This window comes from Nycticebus coucang, chromosome 10, assembly GCF_027406575.1.
Source record: "Nycticebus coucang isolate mNycCou1 chromosome 10, mNycCou1.pri, whole genome shotgun sequence".
Taxonomy (NCBI): domain Eukaryota; kingdom Metazoa; phylum Chordata; class Mammalia; order Primates; family Lorisidae; genus Nycticebus; species Nycticebus coucang.
Genome location: NC_069789.1, coordinates 124,862,339 through 124,884,214, shown reverse-complemented (window position 1 = coordinate 124,884,214; position 21,876 = coordinate 124,862,339). Strand labels below are relative to the sequence as shown.

Below are 21,876 nucleotides of genomic sequence, written 5' to 3'. Positions count from 1 at the left end.
CCACAATTATTAGGAACTATTGGAAACCAGGATGGAATAGGAAGAGATTAGATCTGGAACATTTATTAACAGCAACAAAAGCAGCAGCAGTAATAAGAGCAGAAATGGGTTTAGTGCTTAAAGAGCATGGAATTTGGAATTAGATCTTTGAGTCTTGGCACCATTACTCTGTGATTTATCCACTTTGAACCTCAGTTTTCTTCTCTGTAAAATGGGGATAGGATACCTAGCCTAATAGCACACATTAAATGCTTAATATGCTAGTCGGACATTGTGGAAGGTGCCTGTAGTTCCAGCTAACTCCGGAGGCTGAGGCAGAAGGATCTCCTGAGCCCAAGAGTTTAAGCCTACTATGACCTATGATGCCACAGCACTCTACCCAGGGTGACAGAGTGAGACTCTGTCTCAAAAGAGAAACCAAAAAAAAGCTTAATATGTTGTTATTCTTAATTGAGTACTCCCTATATGTCTAAGCACTTTTTACATACAAGGATTTTAATCCTCACAACTCTTAAGACATAGGTACTATTATTATCCCAATTATACAGATGGGAAACAATTTGGCAGGAACACAGCTGGTGAGCAGGGGGACTAACTAACCCTTGTTTGCCCTACTGCTAGGGTGCAAGCTCTTAATAATTATGGTGTATTGCATCTGCTCACTCCAAGGCCTCGGAAGGGAGAGGCGTGAAGCCCTAACTGGCACAATGTGCTCAAGAAGGGCCTAGCTCTGGTGGGGGATGGGTAAGAGAGGTGAGCCGGGATTCCCGGGTCCTCTGAACACAACCCCAACCCTGAGACAGGAAAGAGGAAGCGAATTTCTGGATTTAGGCCGGAGTTTGGTGAACAACACTCGGTCTGGGGTGTTACAAAAGCAGAAGGCATGCACTCCCGAAGGCCAAGGCAGATAGATTGCTGAAGCTAAGTTCGAGACCAGCCTGATCAAGAGCGAAGTCCCGTCTCTAAAAAAAATAAAATAGCCGGTGGGCATGGTGACTGAGGTAAGTGGATCGTTTGAGCCCCGAGTTTGAGGTTGCCATGAGTTATGACGCCATAGCACACTACTGAGGGTGACGAAGTGAGACTGTCTCTAAAAAAAAGCAGAAGGCAACTGAGGGAGGCTGAAGAAAAAGAAACTGAAATTGGTTTTATGCCACAGTAGCGACACTCGCTAGCTTGTCATGACAGCGGGGACCTGAGTGTGCGCTCTGAAATTTACAGGACCAGGAGGTGTTCTCAGAGCCCCCACAGGTTAATCCAAGGGAGGTGTTAGCGGGCTGGGGGCGGGCTCTGCTTCCACCAGTGCCAATTGGAGCGCTGGAAGCCTCTTCGCAAGAGAGGCTGATTGGTCAGTGTCGCTACACTACACAGCCGAGGCCCGGGTGAGCGCGGCATCCAGAGGCGGAGCCCGTCAGCGGCCGGCAGGGGGCGCACACCCGGTGCAGAAGCGACGCTTTCATGGAGGGGGAGGAAGCGGGAGCGCGGGAGGGGGCCGCTGTGGTCCGGGACCTGCTGGCTTTGGGGTAAGAGGGTGTGTGGTGTGGCTGGTGGGTATAGGAAGGGCAAGTTTGCCCTCAGGACGCGGACAGAGAGGGATTCTTGCTGACCTATCCGACTCCTCCCACTGCCTCGACCCCACCACAGGTATGCAGGTTTCCCGGGGGCGGTGTCGCGGGGCACCTCCTGCCCAGACTTTAGGGCTCTCTGCGCGCGGCTGGCGGAGGAGCTGGCGACTCTGGGCGCCCTGGACCAGCCGCGAAAGAAGGGCGCCGAGGTGCTTAGCGCCGGCAACGGTACGTATGGGGCAGGAAGAGCGGAGGGGTGGAGTTGCAGGCTCTGCCGCGCCCTGACGCCCCGCCTTGCCGCAGGCCCAGGCGCAGAGGAGAAATTTCTGCGACAGTTGGCTGACCTGCTGCGGGAGTTGCACTGCCCAGATCGCGCGCTCTGCGGCGAAGACTGCGCGGTTGCGCTACGGGAGCCGGACGCGGGCCTGCGCCTGCTGCGTGAGCCCGGGTTTGGGGGGCCCTGGGCTACTTAAGTGGGCGAGGCTGTGGCCTCTAGAGAGGACAGAGTATTGTGGGAGAGCCAAGGTTCCCAAGTGGGCGGAGTCGGAATTTTAGGGCGGGCATACGGCTGAGATGGGCGGGGTTAGAATGTTTATGGGAAGCTCAAGTGGGTTGGGCTCGGAGGCGGTCAGGTGAGCCGGAGTTGAATTCTGAGAAGGGGACAGGATGTCGAGGTGGGGCTTATTCTGAAAGTGGAGCCAGATTTCTAGGTGAGCGGGAGTAGAAGGTGGAGGTTTTGAAGCCGGTGTAACTTTTTGATTTTGGTGGATAGAGGAATAGCCCTTGATTGCAGCATTCCCTTTTCCTACTTTTAGGTTTTCTGTGCTCGGAGCTCCAGGCTGCCCGCCTTTTGCGCCTGCACTCCTCACAGGATCCCAACCCTGTGCCTTCCCCTGGGGAAGGGGCAGAGGAAAGAGCTGGCATCGTCTGGGAACTGGACCTTACCCTTCAAGCCCTGGGACTGCCCAGACCTTCATCGGGGACCACTGCCAGCCAGCTGCTGCAGGAGTTGCATGCTAAGGTAAAGGGTTAGAGCCCCTTCCCCACCTGGGTTACTCCAATGTCTGAGGAAGGGGTGAGGGCAGGATCCTGTCTCCAAAACAGCCTGGCAGGAATGCCCCAACCCTAGGCATGTTTTTCTAGAGTTGTGAGCGCCATTCTTTTTTTCCATTGCCTGGTCCTGAGGGCAGAGGAGAAAGTGGAGTCCACAGGGAACTGGGGTCCCTGGAGGAGTCCATCATGTTTCTGCCCCAGTTAGCCTCTGACTTCTTCTCCCATCAGATCTCAGAACTGCTGCCTTCCTTGCCCCCAGGGTCCATGCAGCCTCTCCTCAGCTATTTGCTAGATGCACCCAGATGGGTAAGACTGTGTGTGGCTGTTTGTGAACAGTGTCCTCATCCAGAGATGGGAGTGAGAGGGACTGCTGGCATGACAAAGACTTTTTCTCCCAGGAAGCACTGGAGTCTCTGTCCCAAAGGCTGAAAGATCAGTATTACTGCCGCCGCTGCCTTCTTCTCAAGCGCCTTGACCTTACAACATCTGCTTTCCACTGGAGTGATCGGGCAGAGGTGTGGGCAAAGGACCTTGGCAGGAGCAGCAAGGACCAGTAGTGGGAGCTGCAGCTTTGGGAGAGAAGGAATAAGGGTCAAAAATATCACACTCTTGAAGGTTCTGAGACTTAGGCAATTTTACAGTTGTGTGAGTCTGGGGGCTTCTAGAATCTCAGGGCTCTCAGAGTGGGGAGAATCCCCAGCTCTGAGCTGGGAGTATCTTCACAGCTACACCCCTTCTTTAGAGATGTAGGCAGTGAGCCTCTGAATGGGGAAGAGATGGTTCCAAGATGAGAGATCTCACTTGGGGAGGAAGTCTCTTGGGCACCTTCTCCATGCCACTCCTCCCCCCACCAGGCCCAGGGAGAGGCCATGAGGGCAGTGCTGATTCCAATTCGAGAGATTCTGACCCCAGAATCAGATGTCTCCATTGCACATGTCCTGGCTGCCCGAGTTGACCTGTCTCGTCTTGTCCCAGCCACCAGCGTGGCTGCCCGCCAAGGGACCTGCTGTGCTATCAACAAGGTGGGCACCTGGGGTGAGGAAGGGCCCTGACATCCTTGGCCTTCAAATTGGCCCTTCAGCCTTTGCCCCAATCCAAGCTTGTCCTCGCCCACCTGGGTTCATGACCTCTGGACTCAACCACCTCTAATCTACCCACTTGACATGGCAGCTAGAAGGACCTTGTTCACACGGAAATTTAATCTTTTACTTCCCTAGCTTGAAATCCTTCCATGGTTCCCTAGTTATTTGAAAACAAAATCCAGCTATTTACTGAGCCCTTACCCTCCTCTCCAGCTTAAGACCTTCCCCACTACCTCACCCTATCTACTGTATTGTTTTTAAACCATTTTATTTTATTTTATTTTTTGAGAGTCTCACTTATTAACCCTCGGTAGAGTGCCGTGGCATCACAGCTCACAGCAACCTCTAAATCCTTGGGCTTAGGCGATTCTCTTGCCTCAGCCTCCCAAGTAGCTGGGACTACAGGCTCCTGCCCCAATGCCCGGCAATTTTTTTGTTGCATTTGGCCGGGGCCGGGTTTGAACCTACCACCCTCAGTATATGAGGCCGGCCACCCTACCCACTGAGCCACAGGCGCTGCCCTGTTTTTAAACCATTTTAAAAAACAGAAGTACCTTCTGTTTAAATGATTAGGTTTCTAGCCTCATATCTCTCTAAGTAGTCATATAATTCTATGAATATGAGGAAATAAAATTTAGCACAGCAAAGAGAAAGGCAAAATTTAAGAAAAAAGATATTTGCTTTAAGGAAATATAGTATGGAAATAATAGTATTATAGGTGATTCCCAAATGATGGCTATTTAGGAAAAAACACTGGTTTGCAGGAAATGTACAAAGCCCCATATATGAAATAGAAGTTGGGGCACTCTCATTAATGCTGGGTGGGAACTTGAACCTCTGCCATCACCCTGCCCATTATTTCCCTCTTGCTGAGGTCCCTGGAACCCAAGTTTGAAAACTTCATGCTTGTATCTTCCTTCAGTCCAATCCCCTGTCCCCCAGCCATTGTACCCAAATAGTCAACATCTGCCCTTCCTTCTTCAACCTCATGCTGTTCTCTTTGCTTTCTGGCCCCCTTGTCCAAGATCTTTTTTTCCCTCTAAAATACAAGTCTAATCAACTCTCAGGTGCTTATGGGCAATGTGCCAGATCGGGGGGGCCGCCCAAATGAGCTGGAGGCTCCCATGCCCACCTGGCGAGACCGAAGAGAAGATGGACGTGGGCAGAAGACAGGTCGCCAGTATCGGGGCCACAAGAAGAAGAAGAAATGAAGTGGAACTGCTGGCAGGGATGGGGCAGGGAGGTTCTCCCATTAGATGCTAATGCCATTGGTAATCCCTGGGGAGTTAGATTGAGGCTTTCCCTTGGCACCTGGCACCCAAGCCAGGTCTGGTGGGAGCCATCTCCTGTTCCTGAGGCCCCTAATGTCCTAGCTCCATCTACTACTCAATACCAAGAACTATGTTTTTTGGAAAATAAATTTAATTAATGACAGTGGTAGGACCTATCTCTGTGGGGCCAGGTTGGAGTGCTTGGGTTGGGGGTGCTGTGCTCCATGAGTCTGGACAGGCCCCTGCTGCTCTGACTTGCAAAGTCCTTTGCTCTTCAAAAACACATTTGTCCCTTCCTGTGGATGTGGGGAAGGGTACATTCAGCTACTGAACAAACGTTTTTCAGGTGTCCTCACATGCTGGTCATGTTCTAGGCACCAGGAACACAGCAGGGAGAGACACTGGTAGAAAGCTGCTGTCCTGGAGCTGACATTCCTGATGAGGAAAAGAGGAAGTTGAAAAACGGGACTGAGTAAGATATCTAGTTTTTCAGACGGGGTAAGTTCTGTGGAGAAGAATAAAGCAGGGAGAGGCAGGATTGGGACTGAGGGGAGACTGGATCTTTGAGTGTGGTCAGGGAACCCTCACTGAAAAGGGGCCACATGAGCAAAGTCCCAAAGAGAGAACCAGATGGGCCTCTGGAAGAGTGTTCCAGGCAGAGGGAACAGCCAGTGCAAAGGCCCTGAGGTAGGAGTGTTTTCAGGTGTGTTCCAGAACCATCAAGGGCATTGTAGCTGAAGCAGGGCAGGTTGGGAAGGGAGGGGTGAGGGGTGATGTCAGAGAGATTGGAGTGGATCATGTGGAGCTTTGGGGCCACAGTGAGGACTCTGGCTTTTATATTGAGGGAGAGGAGGGCTGTGATTAACTTAGGTGTTCATAGGCTCCTGTTTCATCCTCTTCCCAGCCTTGTCTCCCCTCTCTAGAAGCCCAGAGTGTGGAACTCTACCTTGCCCGCTCTGGACCCAGGTTGATGGTCAGTGTAGTATACTGATCAGGAACTTCAGTTTTAGAGGCTGACAGATGACCTAGGTTTGAGTCCTGCCTCCAACCCTGGGGATCTCTGCCACCTTGGGCCAACAGTTTAACCTCACCAAGCCTGAGTCCTGCCTCCAACCCTGGGGATCTCTGCCACCTTGGGCCAACAGCTTAATCTCACCAAGCCTGTCTCCTTATAATTGAAATAGAAGTTTAGGGAGTTGGTGAGATGATCACTGAGTTAAATATAACCAACAGAGCTGCACAGATGCTAAGGGTAGGAAAAGGGAACTATGATTAGTACCCACTGTGATGCAAGAGAAGAAAATAACTTTCAGGGTAAGAGATGATGGTATGTTCTCAAAAACAGGTATTGAGCAGTGCCTTTGGGGGTCCTGCTGTAGGCTGAGGGCAGGACTTGGGACTGACTGGGGTAAGAGAGAGAGGAGACTGAGATGATGTTTAAGAATCCAGCTTGGAGGACGAGGTGGATGGTGGTGCCTTCTCCGGGCAGGGGACCTGGAAGGAGGAAGACGGGTGATTCAGGGAACATAATGGTATCAAGGAGACATTTCACCACCAGGAGCACTGCCTCACCCAGACTGTGGTAAATGGATGAATGGACTGAGTCCCATGGACTCAGTTTTTAATCCAATGTGAGAGTCTCTGGGCTTGAGTAGCAGAATTTATTCCACTGATATTTATTGTAGCTCCTGATATATTTGGTCATATGGTTGCCATCTTATTGGCTTTTTTCTCCCTAAATCCTTTTTTCTGTTCTACTAGTGGCTAACCCCCTTTTTCCTCCAACATATTAAAAATCTGTATTTTTCCATCAACATTAAAAATTAACCACTATCTATACCCTTTCACCCTAGCAATATTGTGTATTTTTACTTTTCTATTGTTCCCTGCATTGGTCTGGTTTCCTCAGGCAAAACAGCCTGTCTCCCTGTATCCAGCTGAGGTAGGGAGAATTTCCTTCTCACCATCTCTGGTTCCCAGGAAGGGTGTGGGGCTTCTGTCTGGGTCCAAGCATGACGAAGGTGGCACCCAGTCTCAGGTTCTAGGGATAGCGTGTAGGAGAGATTTTCCTCAGAGCCTGTTTATGGGATGATGGAGAAGGGATACAGGCCTCATGAGCTTGGACATCCACCAGGTCTCTCCCTAGGACTGCCCCACTCTGGGTCTTACCACAGCTGACATGCGGATCTGGTGTGGGTAGGGCTCCTGGAGGGCCCACGTCACTCTTGGCCCCTGACGTCCTCTTACACTCTACCTTCACTTGGTCTCTGCAGTGTTTGTGGCAATACAGTCCACAGTCTGGGGGGAGGCAGTGGTTAAGGGCCAGAGGCCAAATCCATGCCCTACATTCTTCCAGCCTACAGGTGGAGGATTCCCTCCCACTTGGTGATGCCCTACTCACCCCGACAGCGGTAGCCTTGCTTGGTGACACCCCAGAGCTGAGAAGAGAAAGCAGAATAGGTTACCTAGCCTGGGGGATTGGAGTTAGGGGGAAGTGTGGGAGCTACCCAGGTTTTGAAAATTCTCAAGCATAGGCCAGGTGCGTGGCTCACGCCTATAATCCCAGCGCTACGGGAGACTAAGGCAGGCATATCACCTGAGCTCATGAGTTCCAGACCAGACTGAGCTAGAGCAAGACCTTATCTTTAAAAATAGCCAGGCATGGGTGGCACCTGTGGCTCAAGGAGTAGGGTGCCAGCCCCATATACCAGAGGTGGTGAGTTCAAACCTGGCCCTAGCCAAAAACTGAAAAAAAAAAAAAAAAAAGCTTAAAAAAAAATAGCCAGGCATTGTGTTAGGTGCCTGTAGTCCTAGCTACTCAGGAGGCTGAGGCAAGAGAATCACTTGAGCCCAAGAGTTTGAGGTTACTGTGAGCTGTGGTGCCATGGAACTCTACTGAAGGTGACAAAGTGAGACTGTCTCAAAAAAAAAAAAAATTCTCAAGTATAGAAATTTAACTGGAATTAATGTATCTCAAGTTTGGGGAATCATCTCAGATATTCAAATAGGTGAAATTAGGAGTTAATGTAAATTCTTGGCTGGGTGTGGTGTGCATACCTGTAAACCCAGTACTTAGGGAGACTGAATTGGGAGAATTGCTTGAGGCCGGAATTCCAGACCAGTCTGGGCAACATAGCAAAACCCCATTTACAAAATAATTTTTCAAACTAGGCTCAGTACCTGTAGCTCAGTGGCTAGGGCGCCAGCCACATACACTGGAGCTGGCAGGTTCAAACCCGGCCTGGGCCTGCCAAACAACAATGACAACAACAACAAAAAAAAAAATAGCCGGGCATTGTGGCGGGCACCTGTAGTCCCAGCTACTTGGGAGGCTGAAGCAAGAAATCGCTTAAGCCTAAGAGTTTTTGAGGTTGCTGTGAGCTATGATGCCATGACACTCTACCAAGGGTGACAAAATGAGACTCTGTCTCAAAAAAAAAAAAATTGTTTTTTTTTCAAACTATCTGGGCACAGGGGTGGGCACCTGTAGTTCTAGCTACTCAGTAGGCTGAGGTGGGTTGATTGCTTGAACCAGGAATTCAGGACTACAATGAGTTATGGTTATACCACTGCACTCCAGCCTGGGTGAGAGTGAGAAACTCTTGTCTCTAAAAAATAATTACAATTAAAAAAAATAAATGCAAATTTTACAGTCAGGGATTGTCTTTTTCATTCCTGCTGTATCCCTGGCACCTGGAACTGCCAGGCACAAAGGAGGTGCTCAGTAAATATTTAGCGAGTGAATAAACAAATTTGGAAAGTAATTCAAGGTTTGTGACTCAGTCTTAGTTTGGAGATTGAGAAATTTGTCCATTATCCAGAGTTTGAGGATGGATACCTTGAGTTTGGAAATTATTCAGGGTTTGAATGCTCTGAAGTCTAGAGATTTGGAGATAATGTTTGGACATAATCTACCCAAGTTTATAGATTATCCAGAGTGTCAGAGATTATCCATGGTTTGGTAATTGTCCAGGATGGAGATTATCCAGGATTTGAGGATGATCTAGAATTTGGGCATTATCTAGAGTTTGGAGAATATCCAGGATATAAGGGATATCTAGCATTTAGCGTTTATGTGAAATGTGAGGATTATCTGAGGCTGGAGGATTTTCTGGAATTTGGGGACTGTCTGTGTTCCAGGACAGGGCTGGCTTTCTGAGCCTGGCTGTGAGGAATTGGGGCTCTTCAGGGCAGGGGGCCCTAGGGGCGGTAACAGGGCAGAGTGCTCACGAAGCCGTTGCAGCTGTCACAGAAGGTAGGCTTGCGAAGGGTGACCTCATGGAAGGAGTGCAGGAAGGCCAGGCCCAGCTTGGAGCAGATAGCACTGGCCCGGAGCAGGTACCCTGTCAGCTCCTCTCTGCTGAAGGAGCCTCTCCTGGGGGCAGACACTGAGCCTCAGCATGCCTGGCTCCTACCTCCTCCAGACCCAGGTGTTCAGGCAACCCCAGTGTCCTTATCTTTGGGGGACCCAAGAGTCAGGACCACTTACCCCTGGCGGGGAGGTGGGTGAAGGCCATAGCAGGCAAAGGGGAAGTTGCCTGAGAGCCGCTCGAAGTCTTCCTGAGAGATGGTTCCTCGGCCTTCAGGGTCGTAATTCTTGAACACAGACTTCAGAGAAGCATGAGAGGCAGAAAGCAGCCTAGTCATCGAGGTATCCCCATGGCCTCAGAGCCCCTTCTCTGGGTGCAGGTCCATGCAGATATCTTCCACCTGGCCCCCAGTGGCCAGGCCACTGTGCCCTCCTTACCTCCACCAGTTGCTCCACATGCCGACCGAGGGTGACCCTATCTGGCTTAGGTGTCACAGCAGGGGCCCACTCGACCACCAGAGGTGCTTTGAAGGGCGAGGGTGGCTGGGGTGGGGTCAGAGAGGCACAGTTAGTGCACAGACTTGGGCAGTGACGGGGGAGGAGGGTCAGAGGTCAGGGGTCCAGTTTCCTCACCAGACTCTTGGGACAACGGGGCTCCCGGGCATAAGAAAGCTCGTAGATCTCATCCTCTGTGTGGAAGAGATCTAGGGAAAGCTGGGGGATGGGCAGGGGCATGTCAGACCCCTCCTTGTCTCCATCCTCCTGCCTGCACCCCTGCTCCCCATTCTCTTCCCAGAGCCCCTCTTTGGGGGCTCCTAAGATTTCTTTTTTTTTTTTTTTTTTTGTAGAGACAGAGTCTCACTTTATCACCCTCGGTAGAGTGCCGTGGCATCACACAGCTCACAGCAACCTCTAACTCTTGGGCTTAGGCGATTCTCTTGCCTCAGCCTCCCGAGCAGCTGGGACTACAGGCGCCCGCCACAACGCCCGGCTATTTTTTTGTTGCAGTTTGGCCGGGGCTGGGCTTGAACCCACCACCCTCGGCATATGGGGCCGGCGCCTTACTCACTGAGCCACAGGCGCCGCCCGCTCCTAAGATTTCTTCACGCTCCACACTCTCCCTTTCCCCTCCAGAAATGCCATTTTCCAGCTGAAGTCTTTTTTGATTTTCCTATTTAAAACTGCACACACCCCGCCCTCCCATCACTTGTCTTCCCCATTACAGTTTTTTTTTCTGACTTGTTTGTTGCTGTGTCCCCATTTGGTGGCTCATGCCCACCTGTAATCCTAGCACTCTGGGAGGCCAAGGCCGGAGGATCACTTGAGCTCAAGAGTTCAAGACCAGCCTGAGCAAGAGCAAGACCCCTGTCTTTTCTAAAAATAGAAAAAATAGCCAGGCATTGTGGTGGGTACCTATAATCCCAGCTCTGGAGAGACTGAGGCAAGAGGATCTCTTGAGCCCAAGAGTTTGAGGTTGCTGTGAGCTATGACTCCATGGCACTTTACCCAGGGGGATAAAGTAATACTTTGTTTCAAAAAATAAATAAATAAAATATATTTTTAATAATTTTGAACAAGGAGTCCTATGTTTTCACTGGATGGGGCCCTGCCAATTATGTAGCTCGTTCTGTCATAGAATATCAACTCTTCAGTTTTAAACTACAAGGCCCTTAGGATCCCAAACTCTATCAATGCAACAATGGAGGGAAAACCTGGGCAGAATCCCACATGCACGGTCTCAGGCCACAGTCTGGTAGTTAACATACATTAACAAGCAGGCCCTGAAGCTGGGTTACCAGGATTCAAATTCTAGTTTTGCTGCTGTGGGACAGTGGGCAAGTGACCTCACCTCTCTGTGTCTCAGTTTCCCAATCCACAGAATGGACATAATAAGGGTCCCTGCCTCATAAAGTCATGAGGTGGTGGAATGAAGTGGTCTGAGAAGAAGGTTTTCTTTTCTTTCTTTTTTTTTTTTTTTTAACAGAGTTCTTGGGACATATAAATGATCAATAACTGTTATTAGCCTTTTGCTTAGATTCCTGGATATGTCAAAACTTGGAATATTGGACTCTCATACTCTATTAGTATGAGAAGTTCAGAACCTTGGAGTTCAAGAGTGTGAAAGCCCAAAATAATCCCAGAGTTCAGATCAATGGATACTTGAGTTGCTGGGGGAGTCAAGGGAAAAAAACATATCACTTATGTAGAGCTCACTGTGCTCCAGATAACATTTTAAGTGTTTTAGTACTAAGTACCATCTGAAGTGGGTCCTATTATTATCCCCATTTTGCAGATAATGAAACTGAGGCCAATGGGTGAACTGACTTGCCCAAGATTATACAGCTAGAAAAACACCTAGAAACTCAAGCTTCAGAGCCGGTGCACTCCAAGCATTATTCTACCCTGTTCCTGCAGACCCTCACCTGTCCAGCACCCTAAATCACAGTCCCTTAGGGCTCAACCTTCATGGGCCCCACCCGGGCAGAGCAGGCAGCTCACTGTAAGCAGATGCAGCAGGTCCTCGTTGGCACTGCAGGGGGGATGCTGCCCCTGGAGGGCTGCCAGCTCCTGCAGCCGCAGGTAGAGGCTGTTCAGCTTGGGTAGGTGCAGGCGGCCATCAGGCAACCTGTCAGGCTGTGCCTCATGCAGGGACACCAGGTCCTTGAGGTGCACACCCAGCACAGGCAGCCGGAAGCCCGTGCAGCCAGCCCAAGCACGGCGGTAGCGGGTGTAGTTGTTGTGGGAGGCGAGAAGCTCAGTCAGTTCTAGCAGAGCCTGTGGAGGACAGGGGAGTCATGGGGGCATGTTAGCCAGAGGGCAGTTCTGTTCCCTGAGCCCCCTGGAAAGAAGTATCCTAGAAGCCTCCTGTGTGGACTCTAGACCCTCATGGGCCCAGTGGTATTTTGGACATTACCTGAGCCCCTCCATATCCCACATTGGTCTCAGCATCTTCCCGAAACTGCTCTTCCTCTTGGCTTCCTATCTCAGAGAGGCCCCCCCCATCCTCCATTCCGCAGGCTAGAGTGATTTTTCAAAAACTATAATCATGGATGCGTCATCATTCCTAAACCTTCTCTAGCTCCCCATTACCTTCTGCATAAAGCCCAAGCACCTTAGCCTAGTGGGCAAGGCTCAATAGGATCTTCCCCATGGCATCTCCAGCCTAATTTCCTGCCACTCACTGACCTTAGTCACACACCAGATTCATGAATAACTCTCTCTTCTCAGACACTTCTCAAGATTTCTCCAACCCATGCTCCTCCTGGGGTACCACATACATGAGCATCTTTGGGTGTGTAACTTAGCTCTCCACCTGGACTGCAAGTTTGGTTAACATCTGTGTCCCTCACAGCCTAGCTTAGGACCAGGCTTGCTGAAGTGGAGAGGGGTCAGCTCATGGGTGGATGGATGACAAGGGAGGAAGAACACAGACTGAGCCTGAAGGTCTGTGGAGTTTGAAGGAGCAAGTCCTGGGGTGGCTCCAGGGCTCCTGGGCAGGGATGGGCAAGGGTTGGGGAATTAATGTCAGCTGACCATTTGGACTTTGGGAAAGGTAGTGGGGATTCACCTTGGTGCTGTCAAGGCTCAGGTGGGCGTGGGAGTCCTTAAGTCTGGAGATAGCACTATGACACAGGCCACCTGTGACTGCCATCAACGTGTTGAAATTCTTCAGCTGGTGGAGCTTCTAGGAAGGGAGGTGATGCACAGAGATGACAGATATCATCGGAGGACAGGCAAGTAGAAAGTTCAGAGGAGAGCACCCAGGTGAACTGGGATCCATGGCATGTGCAGGAACCAGCCAGTGTGGGCATCAGACCGGTTAGAGAAGGTGGGTGTATCAGGGAAGAGTGGGCCACAAGCAAGAGTGTGGACCTCACAGCGGTGTCAGAAAGTTATCTGGGGAGGACGGGCAGGTCAGGCAGACGATAGGATGATGGGAGGTTAGAAAAGTGTGAGGAGACAGGTGAGGAGCTGGACAGATTTGGGGAATAGACAGGTGTGAGTCAGACAGGTGTCAGGATGTCAGGCACCTGGGGGTCAGGCTGCTCTGAGTCAGACAGTGAGGGGGAGATAAGAAGGTGTGGGCTCTGGGCAGGAGTTGGAACCGGGCAGAGGTGAATAGGGCCAGAGAGATATGCAGGGGTCAGACAAGTGTGAGACAGCTGTAGGGTCAAGTGGGCATCGCGGGAATTCCCTCACCCTCCTTTTCCCCATATTTGAAGGCAGAGGTCGTTGGAGAGAGTGGGTCTGGGAGGAGTGGAGGATGCTCAGACCAAGGAGATCCCTGCAGCAGACGCCGGAACCCCCAGGCCAGAACCCTCGGGCTGGCAGAAGGAAGCTGAGGAAGGGAAGCAGCAGGGGAAGGGCGTGGTCTGCGTGGAAATACACAAGGGGGCGCGGCCACAGTGGAGGCCGAGGGCTTCCCTTTTCTCCAGAAGGGAGAGGAGGTTCTCCGGAGGGGAGGGGAGGAGAGGTCCCTAACACCAGGGCGCGAGAAGGGAGAGGCAGATGTGATGGGAAGAGTGAGGTCACGGTCGGAAGGGAGAGCTGGGGCCTGGGCCTTGGTGGAGGCAAAGGTGAGATTCCTTGCTCTGGGGTTAGGATATTCGGGAATAGGGCTTGGGAGACCGGGTCAGGAGGGACTTCGTCATCTGCTACGTCTAGGGCCGAGGGGTGCGGCCGAGGTAGGTCGGCCAGCAGTGACGTCAAGGCCAAGGAAGATGTTACAGTCCGGGGGTTTAAAACACCCGGACTGTGGCCTCAGGGCGGGGGGAGAGATGAGTGACGTCAGTACAGGTATGGCCCCGCTTGCGCTAGAGCTTGGGCGAGGAGGGGCGAGCCCCCGAAAGCCAGAGGAAAGGTAGGCAGGCCTCACTCACCTGAGCTACCTGAATGAACTTGTCCAGCACCTGCGCGCGCTGTGCAGGTCCGCCGCGGCTCAGCACCATGACCTGCACCCAGCGGGACACGCTGTTGCTGAGCCCTACGGATGCCTCCAGCGCCGGGCAGCCCTGCACTGAGCCCTGTAAAACGTAGCTGCGCAGGTCCTGCGGCTGGGGGCGAGGTGGCAGTCAGGTGGCGGGTGGTGCTCAGGCCCTACCTCTCAAACTCCATCCTCCAAGCAGTTACGACCTCCAAAATCCTAGCCTGGTCTAGCCCCAGTGACCTTTGTTATCTGTCACCCCCTCCCTCCCCTTTCCTGCTGCCAAATGTCCCCGACTTCCTCATGGTCCTCTCCCAGTTGAGAAGAAATGTTTGAATAAAGCCAGACACTGTTCTGAGCACTTTATCATATTAACTAATTTAATCCTCATAAGTCTATGAGGTGAGTACTACTATTATTATTCCCATTTTAGAGATGAAGCAATCGAGGCACAGAGAGGATAAGTAATTTGCCCAAGGTCACGCAGAGGTGCATTTGTATGCTCTTAACTGTATACCTGACTGGTACGCAATCAGCCAAGGGAAGGATGGAGAACAGGACTTGAAACCAACTTCTATTTGTTTTACTCAAAAAGTGTATATTCCATACACACATCGACTGTACCATGTACACAGAGGTTGTCAAAAAATGTATGCACATTTTAGGAAAGGAAAAAATTGTATTAAAATTGTAATATTCAAGTCACATTTGACTTCTGCAACCACAAGAAATTCAAGATACAATACAATACAATTTTTTTTTTTTGAGACAGAGTCTCACTTTGTCACCCTCGGTAGAGAGCCGTGGCATCATAGCTCACAGAAACCTCAATCTCTTGGGGGTCAAGCCATTCTCTTGCCTCAGCCTCCCGAGTAGCTGGGACTACAGGTGCCCCCCACAACGCTCAGCTATTCTTTAGAGACAAGGGTCTCAATCTTGCTCAGGCTGGTCTCGAACTTGTGAGCTCAAGCAATCCACCTGCTTTGGCCTCCCTGAGTGCTAGGATTTCAGGCGTAAGCCACCACATCGGATCTTAAGCGTTACAATTTTAATACGATTTTTTCCTTTCTTAAAATGTGTATACATTTTTTAGCACCTTCTGTATTTGTATATTTACATATATACACCATCAGGAAGTTCCCACATTAAGGATACAGATCACCACCTTCCCCTGAAACCACAATGTCAAGACAGCAAAAGCTAACACATATATATGTATATTAAAGCACAGAGAATTGACATTTGGGCAGGTAAAATATGGAAATTTCAAATGGTTCGATCAGATAACATTTACTCTAGACCAGGCACTGTTCCTATGAGGCACAAACTGTTAATATTTCCTTTTTACAGGTGGGGAAACTATGGCACAGTGAATTTAAATGCTTCTGGAATAAATGAATAAGTGATAAAATATTTTGAGCACTTACTGCCAGGTGATGCAATAAGCATTTTAACATAGATGTATTAACTTAATTCCCCAACCATCCACTGAAATATTATGACCTCCATTTTACAAACGAGTCCCAAAGAGGTTGAGAAACTAGTTCAAAGTGACACAGGTAGCAAGGAGCTGATGGGGTTTGAAACCAGGGGCTCAACACTCAGCCAGCTTAATTCATTTTCCTAGACACTCTAGAACCTAGGTTTGACAGTTTGAGTTTGAGATCTCTGCTTGGATGCCCACATGGAATCATTTCATCCCTGCCTGGCCCTGGCCAGGCCCCAGCCCATATCATATCTGTCCTCTGCATGGGATGGGGAGCGAAGAGGGGTCCTCACCGTGATAGCCTGGAAGGACCGGAACTCCAGGTAAGTAAGGTGTTGAGCCAGCTCCCTCGCCTCCAGGTGGTCGAAAAGCAAGGATACTTTGCGCTTTTTGCCCAGGCCTGGGCTGCTCATAGGGGGCGGGGGCCCAGGGCCACCAGGGCTCAGGCTGGGGGCCAAGAGGGGCAGAGCATTGGAGTGGCTTGAGCTGAGGGTTGGGGGTGTGGAGGGAGATGGAGAATGGGGGTGGGGCAGGGAAGGAGGCATGGTGCTGACTCACTGGTTGGAGCAATCTCCCAGGCTCCTCTGGGCCAAGTTGCCTTCCTGGGCTACAGTGGCCCAGAAACGACCTATGACTTCTTCTAGCTGGGGTTCCTGGTGCACCACCTCCGGGTGTTGGGTCAGCCAATACCTGAGGGTGGTTTAGAGATGGTGAAATGAAGCTGGGGGTGGGGATCTCTACAAGGGGTCCCTTGGGCTGAAGAATTCCTAGGTGCTGAGCTAGGAGTCTCATCTGTCTGCAGGGCATCTCAGATGGTGAGGATTTATTTGGGGGTGGGGCACCAGATGGGGGAGATCTCTGGACTAGGAGGGAGCATCTTATAACACAGGCTGGGGAAATGTCTTGGAAGTGGGACTCATGGGAAGCAGGATATTGGGGGATTCTCAGGAACTAGACTAGGGGCCCCCAGGGAGTAAAATTTTGAGAGGGACAGAGTGAGGAGGTGTTAGGTAGGTTGGAGTATGTGGGGGTGCGGGTTTTAGGGATCAGAGCTGGACGTTTTTAGAAGCCAATAGGGAGAAGGCCCATGGAATCTGGTTGGGGATCTCTATGAAGTGGGGGTTTATGGAACAGAACTGGGAGGATCTTAGGAAAAAAGACAGGGGTGTTTCAGACGTGAGAGTTTTGGAAGTGGGGCTGGGTGGGTCTGTGGGAATTGGGCTGGGGAATCTCAGAGAGATATTTTCTGGGAAATCTGGGCTCCACTCTACCTGACCAGGTGACAGATCTGCAGCCTCCTCAGCTCCTGTGCACCCCCTGAAGCCTTCTGGTACTTGAATTCTGGTCAAGGCTCTGTTATCTGCATCCCAGGTCTGCCTGCTCACCTTGTCCACATCTCCCAGGCTGTCACATCCCCATCCTCCACCCTCTGCCCACAGGTCATGGTCATGGGAGGATATGAGGTCAGCAGACGGGCAGCAAAGTCGGTGGAAGGCAGTACCCAGCTGTGCATGGCCAGTGCCATGTTAACAATGTGGTCGCCATGGCGCAGGTTGCCAGCTGAGTCTGGGGAATGGGAGGAGAGGGACCCTGTTTCAGGATGGCCTCTGGGCAAAAGACAATACAGCCTCCAGAGCTGGTTGGTCTGCCTGGTTCAAGCATCAGCTATACCTGTGATCTCCTTCAGGAACTTGGGCAAACAACTTAAACTCCTAGTGCCTCAGTTTCCTTATCTGTCCTGGGCATCGGCCAACACAATGCCTGGCAAGCCTTGTTGAAGATCTATTAATAAATAGCCTCAGACTTCTGCCCCCTCCCCATCCCAGAAAGAAGAATCCCTAAGGTGGTGATTGAGATTCATCTACATACTCTTGCTCCCATTTTATTCCTCCAAAGACTGAGTATGTGAGAAATGGGTGCTTGGCCTGATGTTAGGTTTAGGAAGCTGCTGGGAGGGGGCGTTGGACACTCACCAAAGGACTGGATGCATTTCTCCAGCAGCTCCTCCTCACTGCACCCACCCTCACTCAGCAAGCCCAGATTCATGGAGGCCATGACCTTGCTGATTTCGCGGGGGCTGGGGCATGTCTTGTGGCGGCGTGCTTGTCGGGGCCGGCCCCGCCCGACTGTCTTCCCAGTGCATTCCTGGTGGGACTTCCTGTGGGCACCCCATCCCCAGGAATTATAGAAGCCCCTTCTTTTGGGCAGCCCTCAGAATGCCTCTTCATCCCAATGCTCCAAGGAACCCAGGGAGAGGCTTCCTAAAGGCAAAGCCCCAGGGTTACTCCTGACCTACCATGGACTTATGGGAGGTGCCCCCAGGAATATTCCAAATCTCCCAGGGAATCATGAGACCCCCTCTCCTGCAAGTAAACACCCAGGGTTACTGCTGCTCCCTTCAGGGAATTAGAGGACCTCTATGAATCCATCAGGGAATCACAGGAGAAGACCCTACCCCACACTAAGGACCCTCTGGGGAATTGTAAGAACTTCTTCCTCCAGACATTGCCCCCAAATTCCTCTTGACCAGTTGGTCCTACGGCATCACAGAAGACACTTCCTGTTGGGAGAACCCCTAGATTACTCCTGACTTTACAGAAATTACAGGTGAAGACCACTGGGATCACTTCTCTTCTCCCCAGGGGGAAGCACCAGGAGGCCTTGGGGATGACTCCCTACCCTCCTCCCACCAGCTCTGTGAGAGCAGGCTCAGAAAGAGACCTGAGATTCCCTCTCTCCCTTCTCTCCTTTTATCCCTACTGAGGACTGAAGCTAACCCTTGGTCAGGACCTGGGGTCTTAGCCTTCAGCCTGGGTCACTAGATTAGGACCCTGGAAAGGAAATGCCAGTGGCCTCCCCAGGGCTCCTCAGAGCTAGGGGTCTCTGGGGTGATGGCAGTTTTAAGGAAAGTTTAAAAATAACCCTCACTCGCACTTGGGCCTCCCTGAGGCTCCTGTTCTAGTTGGGGTAAGAGGGTGATGGAGAGAGAGGGAGGATGAGAGGTAGGAGGAAGCAGAATCCAGGCTCCTGATAAAACTGGATTCAAGACATTTCTGCTGGCTGTGTGACTTTGGTTTAGCCACTTAATTTCTCTGGGCCTCAGTTTCTTCACTGGAAAAAAGAGGGTCATCTTTGGACCTTCTCCAGGAATGTATTATAAACAGTCCATGCCTAGTTCCTCAAAAGAACTAAGTAATGGGTTTAGTTTGCTCAGGCTGTTAGGCCACCAGAGAAGGGAAGTTGAACTTGAGGTCCAGAGAGAGAAAGTGATCAGAGAGACCAGAAGCCAGGCTGCACCAAGTGGGTGGACCCTGGCACACCCTAAGCACTTAATAAAGTGATATTGAATGCTGCTGAATACAGCCCCGCATTTGCTGAGTACTGACTAGGTACCCGGTCAAAGGGCGAGCACTTGATCCGGATTAGTGGTTCCCCAAACATGGTCCTCAGCCATTACCAACAGCATCACCTGGGAACTTGATTTAAACACAAATTCTCTCCTTGTTAGTATAGTGGTAAAAAAAGAAAAATAGATCTATATTCTCAGACCCCACCGAGATCTACAAAATTAAGAACTTCAGGGGTAAATCCAGCCACCTGTGTTTTACTAATTTCCCAGGCAGTCCTGGGGCAACCTCAAGTTTGAGAACCACCAGTCTAGACTGTCTCCCTGAGTACTTACAAGTCCCTGTGAGGTAAGGTCTGTGATTATTCTATTGACAGAATTAGAAACACACACAGAGGCTCGCAGTCCGTAGCACAGTGGTTACAGCACCAGCCACATATACCACGGCTGGTGGGTTCAAAACTGGTGCGGGCCAGCTAAACAACAATGACAACTGCAACAACAAAATAGCTGGGCGCTGTGGTGGGCGCCTGTAGTCCCAGCTTCTTGGGAGGCTGAGGCAAGAGAATTGCTTAAGCTCAAGAATTTGAAGTTGCTGTGAGCTGTGATGCCACAGCAGTCTACTGAGGGCAACATAATGAAATTCTGTTTCAAAAAAAAAAAAAAGAAAGAAACACACACAGAGCAGTTGAATGACTTACCTAAGGTCACACAGCCAGGAAATGAGGCAGCCAGAACTCCACGACTAAACTCCTGAACATTATGGGTAAGGGATCCCTTTGCCCATTGAAGTCATGCTGGGGAGGTTGGAGAAGCTACCCAGGCTGGGGAGCCAGCCACCATCGCCCCTGCAGGAACCGAGGGCAAGCTTGCCCTGGAGACAGAGACTCATCCCAGAGCCTGCTGGCACAGCAGACCACTGAGGCCTTCTCTGCAGCCCAGCAGCCCGTATAGTGTCTGGAGCAGCCAGGGTGGTTTAAGAGGCAGGGGAGCCACCTTGCCCTGCGTCACACTCCCCTCTCTTGGGGAAAGGCCCTGCAGGAGCTCAGAGTTTCCAGTCCAGAGGACAGCGACTATGATGGGGAACCAGGAAGACCCCCAGGGAGGACAGGGACATTTAGCCAAGGGAGTTAGGGAAGGGGGCAGGGGTGGTGAGGAGGAGCTCAAACTCCAGAGAGAAGAAGGGCAAAGTACAAGGAACAGATGCTCCTGGGCAAGCAGCACAGCCCCAGCTGGCTCTGGGCTCCTAGAAGCATCCTGCCACCTAGCACCCTCAGCGCTCCATCCTATAGAAGCTGGACACCCTACCCCCTACCCCCCATTGTTAGTATCTTCCCCAGGCCTTTCCTGGCAGTGGGGGGCCCAGGGGGTTAGGGTGATCCTGGGCTGCTTGGGGAGGGTCCTCTCACCTCTTGCTGTCTTTCCTGTTCATGCTTCCTGGGGGGACGAGGGTAGGTATCTTGGAGAAAGTGGCTCAGCTCCTCCCCCTTCGCCAAGGCTCCAGCTTCTTAGCCCCTAGGGAGCTGCGGCCTCCTCCGTGCTAGGGAAGGAAAGAGGAACTGCCCCTCCCCACCCATCCCCAGGCCAGGGGGAAGGAAGAGGCCGGGGAGAGACCAGAGGCCCCCTCCCCCACTCGGGGATCCCTGCAGGCTGAGGTTTCCGGTGCTGAGGGCCCCCACCCCCAGTGGCCCAGCCAGCTCTATCTCCCTCATCTTTCTGTTTCCAGACCTGTCACTGTCATATTTTAGTAAGAGCCGGTTTTTTTTAAAAAAGTATGACTAATATTTATGTAAAAACTTGCACATTGAAAAGTCTATATTTCTACCAGGACATATTCATGGATACAATGCATAATAGTTTGAACGTAAAACTCACGGGATGTATATTTTGTATAGTTCCTTTTATGTTTCATTTGTCCCTAGTTTACTTTTAAGTACCATTTTGTGTCCTGGAAAATAATTCCACTTTATTTCCTTATTGTAAGAAACATTTACGTAGCACCCACTGTGTCACACACAACTCTAAGGGTTTTGAAAACATGAACTCATTTAATCCCCATACAGCCCAGTGTTATCTTATTATAAAAACATTACAGGTGGAGGTAAGCCCTCCCAATCTACTGTCCCCTTTTAGGTAGGTGTGACCAATATTACATGTCAAGTTTCATTCAAACTGCTGTTTTTGCATTTAAGTTCATCACCTAAATCGGAGCTCATAGAAACAGATTTTTCTTGTGAGTACGTGTGTTTTTTCTTTCACCTAAATATGTCATGCATGACATTTTTTTGAATTAAAATACAAAAAAGGGCACCAATCACTGAGTACTTAGGTTGATGAATTGTCACCAACTGAGCAAAGCCATGTGACATTCATATAAATCAAGAAGCAAGAGCTGGGCGTGGTGGCTCACAGCTTGTAACCCTAGCAGTCTGGGAGGCTAAGGTGGGAGGATCCCTTGAGCTCTGAGGTTCAAAGTGAGTAAGAGCCAGACCCCTAAAAAAAAAAAGAAAGAAATAGCTGGGCGTTGTGGTGGGTGCCTGTAGTCCCAGCTACCAGAAAGGCTGAGGCAAGAGAACTGCTTTGAGCCCAAGAGTTTGAAGTTGCTGCGAGCTATGACACCACAGCACTCTACCAAGGGTGACAGAGTGAGACTGTCTCAAAATTAAACCCCCCAAACAAAAAACAAAAAACACAAATCAAGAAACAGAACATTTTCATCTTCCATAAGCCCTTTGTATCCCTTATGAGCACTACCTGTCACGTTATCACCAGCCTTAAGTCTAACACAATAGTTTTGCCTTATTTTGCACTTATATAAATGGACTGACTTATTATGTCCA

The 21,876-nt window shown here is 50.7% G+C and overlaps 2 protein-coding genes across 3 annotated transcripts; one reads left to right on the top strand and one right to left on the bottom strand.

The window, feature by feature from the left end:
* The first annotated feature begins 1,279 nt into the window (after window positions 1–1,279).
* On the top strand, window positions 1,280–5,133 carry FAM98C (family with sequence similarity 98 member C). Of its 2 annotated transcripts, XM_053607485.1 has the most exons (8): window positions 1,368–1,523; window positions 1,645–1,793; window positions 1,869–2,003; window positions 2,381–2,586; window positions 2,847–2,924; window positions 3,017–3,133; window positions 3,473–3,640; window positions 4,768–5,131. In XM_053607485.1, the coding sequence occupies exons 1-8, from the start codon at window positions 1,459–1,461 to the stop codon at window positions 4,909–4,911; spliced, it is 1,062 nt and encodes a 353-aa protein (XP_053463460.1). In that variant the 5' UTR covers window positions 1,368–1,458; the 3' UTR covers window positions 4,912–5,131. The 2 variants fall into 2 exon arrangements, with proteins under 2 accessions (XP_053463461.1, XP_053463460.1); XM_053607486.1 differs by lacking the exon at window positions 1,869–2,003 and having other exon boundaries at window positions 1,280–1,523; window positions 4,768–5,133.
* Window positions 5,134–5,324: 191 nt separating this feature from the next.
* Window positions 5,325–20,572, bottom strand: RASGRP4 (RAS guanyl releasing protein 4). Its single transcript, XM_053607483.1, has 17 exons — window positions 20,446–20,572; window positions 17,664–17,848; window positions 17,151–17,256; window positions 16,962–17,024; window positions 16,249–16,380; window positions 15,984–16,137; window positions 14,161–14,334; window positions 12,849–12,965; window positions 11,780–12,055; window positions 9,914–9,994; window positions 9,719–9,823; window positions 9,461–9,579; window positions 9,202–9,346; window positions 7,373–7,409; window positions 7,141–7,269; window positions 6,936–7,048; window positions 5,325–6,465 (listed from the first exon to the last, which is right to left on the bottom strand). Exons 1-17 carry the CDS (start codon window positions 20,466–20,468, stop codon window positions 6,409–6,411), a joined length of 2,016 nt encoding a protein of 671 aa, XP_053463458.1. The 5' UTR covers window positions 20,469–20,572; the 3' UTR covers window positions 5,325–6,408.
* Between the last annotated feature and the right edge of the window lie 1,304 nt (window positions 20,573–21,876).

Bases quoted from the DNA above. Each gene is read 5' to 3' on its own strand.
- FAM98C (XM_053607485.1), top strand. From the start codon at position 1,459: ATGGAGGGGGAGGAAGCGGGAGCGCGGGAGGGGGCCGCTGTGGTCCGG. The intron at 1,524-1,644 runs GTAAGAGGGTGT...ACCCCACCACAG, and splicing joins CGGGACCTGCTGGCTTTGGG to GTATGCAGGTTTCCCGGGGG. The intron at 2,004-2,380 runs GTGAGCCCGGGT...TCCTACTTTTAG, and splicing joins CGCGGGCCTGCGCCTGCTGC to GTTTTCTGTGCTCGGAGCTC.
- RASGRP4 (XM_053607483.1), bottom strand. From the start codon at position 20,468: ATGAACAGGAAAGACAGCAAGAG. The intron at 17,257-17,663 runs GTGAGTGTCCAA...CCCATTCCCCAG, and splicing joins GAAATGCATCCAGTCCTTTG to ACTCAGCTGGCAACCTGCGC. The intron at 12,966-14,160 runs GTGAGTGAGGCC...CTCCCTTCCTAG, and splicing joins AGTTCATTCAGGTAGCTCAG to AAGCTCCACCAGCTGAAGAA.